Source organism: Phoenix dactylifera, chromosome 2 (genome assembly GCF_051530095.1).
Source record: "Phoenix dactylifera cultivar Ajwa chromosome 2, Ajwa_hap1_PhDact_Kaust_v1.1, whole genome shotgun sequence".
NCBI lineage: Eukaryota > Viridiplantae > Streptophyta > Magnoliopsida > Arecales > Arecaceae > Phoenix > Phoenix dactylifera.
This window is the reverse complement of record NC_143191.1, coordinates 44,010,468-44,015,024: the sequence shown is the minus strand read 5'-3', so window position 1 is coordinate 44,015,024 and position 4,557 is coordinate 44,010,468. Positions and strand designations below refer to the sequence as shown.

General features: G+C 54.4%; 1 protein-coding gene across 1 annotated transcript; it reads left to right on the top strand.

Annotated features, from left to right (window-relative positions):
* The first annotated feature begins 401 nt into the window (after positions 1–401).
* Positions 402–3,070, top strand: LOC149768347 (uncharacterized). Its single transcript, XM_089928259.1, has 2 exons — positions 402–509; positions 2,552–3,070. Exons 1-2 carry the CDS (start codon positions 402–404, stop codon positions 3,068–3,070), a joined length of 627 nt encoding a protein of 208 aa, XP_089784385.1.
* Positions 3,071–4,557: the final 1,487 nt, after the last annotated feature.

Genomic DNA, 4,557 nt, shown 5'->3' with positions numbered 1-4,557 from the left:
CCCACCGGCTCCAAGTGAAGCTGACTTGCAAACCCGTGCGACAGAAGAAACGTGGCTCCGCCCCGGAACGACAGCAAGCAGCGGCAGAGGAGGTGGACAAACTCCTCAACGCCGGCTTCATCCGGGAGGTCTCCTATCCAGAGTGGCTCGCCAACATGGTCCTTGTGAAGAAATCAAATGGGAAGTGGCGCATGTGTGTGGATTACGCCGACTTGAATAGGGCCTGCCCGAAGGACAGCTTTCTACTTTCCAATATAGACCAGCTCGTCGACTCCACCTCGGGACATCAGTTGCTAACCTTCATGGACGCCTTCTCGGGATATAACCAAATCCGAATGGCGCCTGAGTACGAGGAGAAGACGGCTTTCATCATTGATAAGGACACTTATTGTTATAGGGTGATGCCGTTTGGATTGAAGAATGCGGGAGCCACCTACCAGAGGCTGGTCACCCAAATCTTCAAAGATCAGATAGGCCGAAACATGGAGGTCTACGTGGATGACAAGCTGGTAAAAAGCCGAATAGTAGAACACCATGTGGCTGACCTCAATGAAACATTCTTCAAGCTCAGGAAGTACCAAATGAAGCTCAACCCCGCAAAGTGCGCGTTCGGAGTCACCTCGGACAAATTCCTGGGCTTCATAGTAACCCAACGCGGAGTTGAAGCAAATCCTGAGAAGATCCGAGCGCTACACGAGATGGTACCTCCGAAGACAGTCAAAGAAGTGCAGCGGCTTACTAGGTGGGTCGCAGCCTTGGGAAGGTTTGTCTCCAGGTCGGCCGAGCGCTGCCTCCTATTCTTCAAGGTCCTCAAACGACCAAAGAACTTTCTATGGTCGAAGGAGTGCCAGCAAGCTTTTGAAGAGCTTAGATGTCTTCTCGCCTCCCCTCTGCTACTCACCAAGCCCCAATAAGGCGAAGTTCTTTATTTGTACCTCACCGTCTCACCGGTTGCAGTAAGCTCAGTCCTGGTCCGAGAGGAGAACAAGCTTCAGAAGCCTGTCTACTATACTAGCCGGATCCTCAGAGATGCTGAGACCCAATATTCCAAACTAGAGAAGATGATTTTCGCCCTGATCACTTCAGCTCGGAGACTCCGGCCCTATTTTCAGGCCCACACTGTGGCCGTACTGACTGACCAACCCATTAAGCAAATCCTGCAGAGGTCGGACCGTGCCGGAAGAATTGCCAAGTTGGCAGTCGAGCTCGAAGAATTCGACCTCGAATACCGTCCGAGACCGGCGATCAAAGACCAAGCACTCGCCGACTTTATCGTGGAATGCACTCTGCCGGACGACCCCGAGCACCCGCTAATGCCAGCGATGGAGATCCCGAGGCAACCATGGGTCCTGTATGTGGACGGCTCCTCGACCTCGGGGGGTAGTGGGGCTAAACTTATCCTCACCAGTCCGGATGGGGTGGTGGCTGAGCAAGCCCTACGCCTCGAATTCCAAGCCTCGAACAATGAAACAGAGTATGAGGCGCTCGTCGCTGGGCTCAAGCTGGCAAGGGAACTGAAAGCAGAAGACCTGAACGTCTTCAGCAACTCCCAGCTGGTCGTGAGCCAGGTTTTGGGAGACTTCGATGCAAAGGAGCCGTCGATGCAAAGGAGCCGTCGATGCAGAAATATCTTCAGAAGGTGCGAGACCTCACATCCGCCCTAGGCTCCTGCAACATTCACCATATTCCTAGAACGGAGAACCTAAGGGCTGATCAACTGTCAAAGTTGGCGACCTCCCGCATGAGCGAGCTCCCCAAGGCAACGGCCCTTGAATATCTCCAAACACCCAGCACAGAAGAGCCTGAGCCGACCATGTGCGTCGCCACTGAGCCGAGTTGGGTGGACGAGCTCGTCAATTATCTACAAAGTGAAGTCCTTCCCAATGATGAGCTTGAGGCTCGCCGAATCAAGCGTCAAGCCTCCCGATTCATATTGTATGAAGGTAAGCTCTACCGAAAATCCTTCACCTCTCCTCTCCTCAGATGCCTTTGCCCATCGGAGGCGGACTATGCTATGCGAGAGGTCCATGAAGGGATATGCGGGAACCACCTGGGAGGCCGCGCACTGGCTTACAAAATCCTGCACCAGGGGTACTTTTAGCCCACACTCCAAAAAGACGCAACGGACTTTGTCCGAAGGTGCGACCGGTGCCAGCGTAATGCCAATATCCAATGCCGACCTTCGGCCCCGCTGATCTCGATCAGTGCCCCCTGGTCTTTCGCCCAATGGGGAATCGACATCCTCGGGCCATTTCCCCTGGCAACCGGGCAGAGGAAGTTTTTGGTTGTCTCCATCAACTATTTCACTAAGTGGGTCGAAGCTGAACCAGTGACCCGGATCACTGAGCAAAAGATGCAGGACTTTGTCTAGAAATCGATCATCTATAGATTCGGACTCCTCCGCATCCTTATATCTGACAATGGCCGCCAGTTCGACAACATTCGCTTCAGAAAATTATGCTCCAAACTCGGCATCGACCACCGCTTCACCTCGGTTGCCCATCCACAAGCAAATGGAGAAACCGAGGTAACCAATCGCACCATTTTGCAGGAGCTCAAAGCCAGGCTCGATCGATCCAAGGGGCAGTGGGTCGAGGACCTGTACAACATCCTCTGGGCCTACCGGACTATGTTCCGACTACCCACTGGCGAAACCCCCTTCAACCCGGCATATGGGACAGAGGCTGTCATCCCCTTAGAGATTGGTCTCCCCTCCCCGAGGGTAGAGCACTACGACGCCGACTCCAATTCTTCCCAGCTCAGAAACAACTTGGACCTCATCGAAGAGACAAGAGAGGTCGCCCGAGTCCGTATGGCAAGGTACCAACAGAAAACAGCCCAGTACTACAATTCCAAAGTCAAGCTCAAGCTGTTCAAGATGGGGGATCTCGTCCTCAGAAGAGCTGAAGCCTCCCAACCAACCGAGCAGGAAAAGCTAACCCCGAACTGGGAAGGGCCTTACCGGATCGCGCGAGTCCAGCGGCCCGGAGCATACAAGCTGGAATCTCTTGAAGGAATCCTTATCCCACAAAGCTGGAATTTCGAGAATCTACGGATGTATTATCAGTAAAACCCTAAGGGGTCCCTCGTGATCGGGAACATGAGTCCCGTTTTCTCCTTACAATGATTCACCTCCTTACAATGATCATATTATGTCTCTCCTAATATTGGGATATTTGTGATCCTCAGATTTTCCGACTCAGCTCGGATTCCCGATACACCTCGGATGCCCGACTAAGATCGGATGCCCCAAGCAAGCCGGGAGCGCCTCGCCGCGTCAATATCGAGCTCGGTCTCGATCTCCCTCAGAGACCCCGACTAAGTTCGGGATGCCCCGTGTGTCGACCGTAGAGTCCCAAACTTTCTCGACCTCGGGAAGCGTCGCAGGTCGACAGTGCGTTTCCAGACCCCTCGACCTCGCGCACGATCCTCCGACTAAGTTCGGAATGCCCCGTGTGTCGACCGTAGAGTCCCAAACTTCTTCAATCTTGGAAAGCGTCGTAGGTCGACAGTGCATTTTCAGACCCCTCGACCTTGCGCACGATCCCTCGACTAAGGTCGGGATGCCCCGTGTGTCGACCGTAGAGTCTCAAACTTCCTCGACATCAGAAAGCGTCACAGGTCAACAGTGCGTTCCCAGACCCCTCAACCTTGCGCGCGATCTCTCGACTAAGGTCGGGATGCCCCGTGAGTCGACCGTAGAGTCTCAAACTCCCTCGACCTCGGGAGGCGACACCGGATCGACAACGAGCCGAAGCTCCCTCGATCTCGTGCCCAATCCCTCGACTAAGGTCGGGATGCCCCGTGAGTCGACCATAGAGTCCCAAACTCCCTTGACCTCGTGCTCAATCCCTCGACTAAGGTCGGAATGCCCCGTGAGTCGACCGTAGAGTTCCAAACTCCCTCGACCTCGGAAAGCGACACCAGGTCGACAGCGGGCCCAAGCTCCCTCGGCCTCGTGCTTAATCCCTCGACTAAGGTCGGGATGCCCCGGGAGTCGACCGTAGAGTCCCAAACTTCCTCGATCTAGGGAAGCGACACCAGGTCGATAGCGAGCCCGAGCTCCCCCGACCTTCGGCTCAATTCCTCAACTAAGGTCGAGATGCCCCCTATGCCGACCGTAGAGTTTCAAACTCTCTCGGCCTCGGGAAGAAATATGGGGGAGTATCTACGCAGTCCCCTACGGCGCCCGACAGCTACAGCAAAGTAGTATCTATGCGGCCGCCCGAGGACTCCAATGATAAAGTCATATCTTCGCAAACCCTCTGACTTGCCAACGTGCCCCAGGTAGACACTACCTAGAAGGGAAGGCGCCATTCCCCTCTGCTCGGCCAGTGCGAGGAATACTGTCGCATGAGGATCATGCCGAGGCGCCACCCCCGCAATGGGTCACACAATTCACGGAAGCAAACGGCTGGCCAAAGGACATCCCTAGAGGCCGACCACAGAGGGGAGTCGCTCCCCTCAAATTAAGATGATCGACTCCAACGAAGTAGGAGGTACGATTCAACTCAGTATCTAGATCGCTATCTCTGTTTGTTTATACTACATAATGAT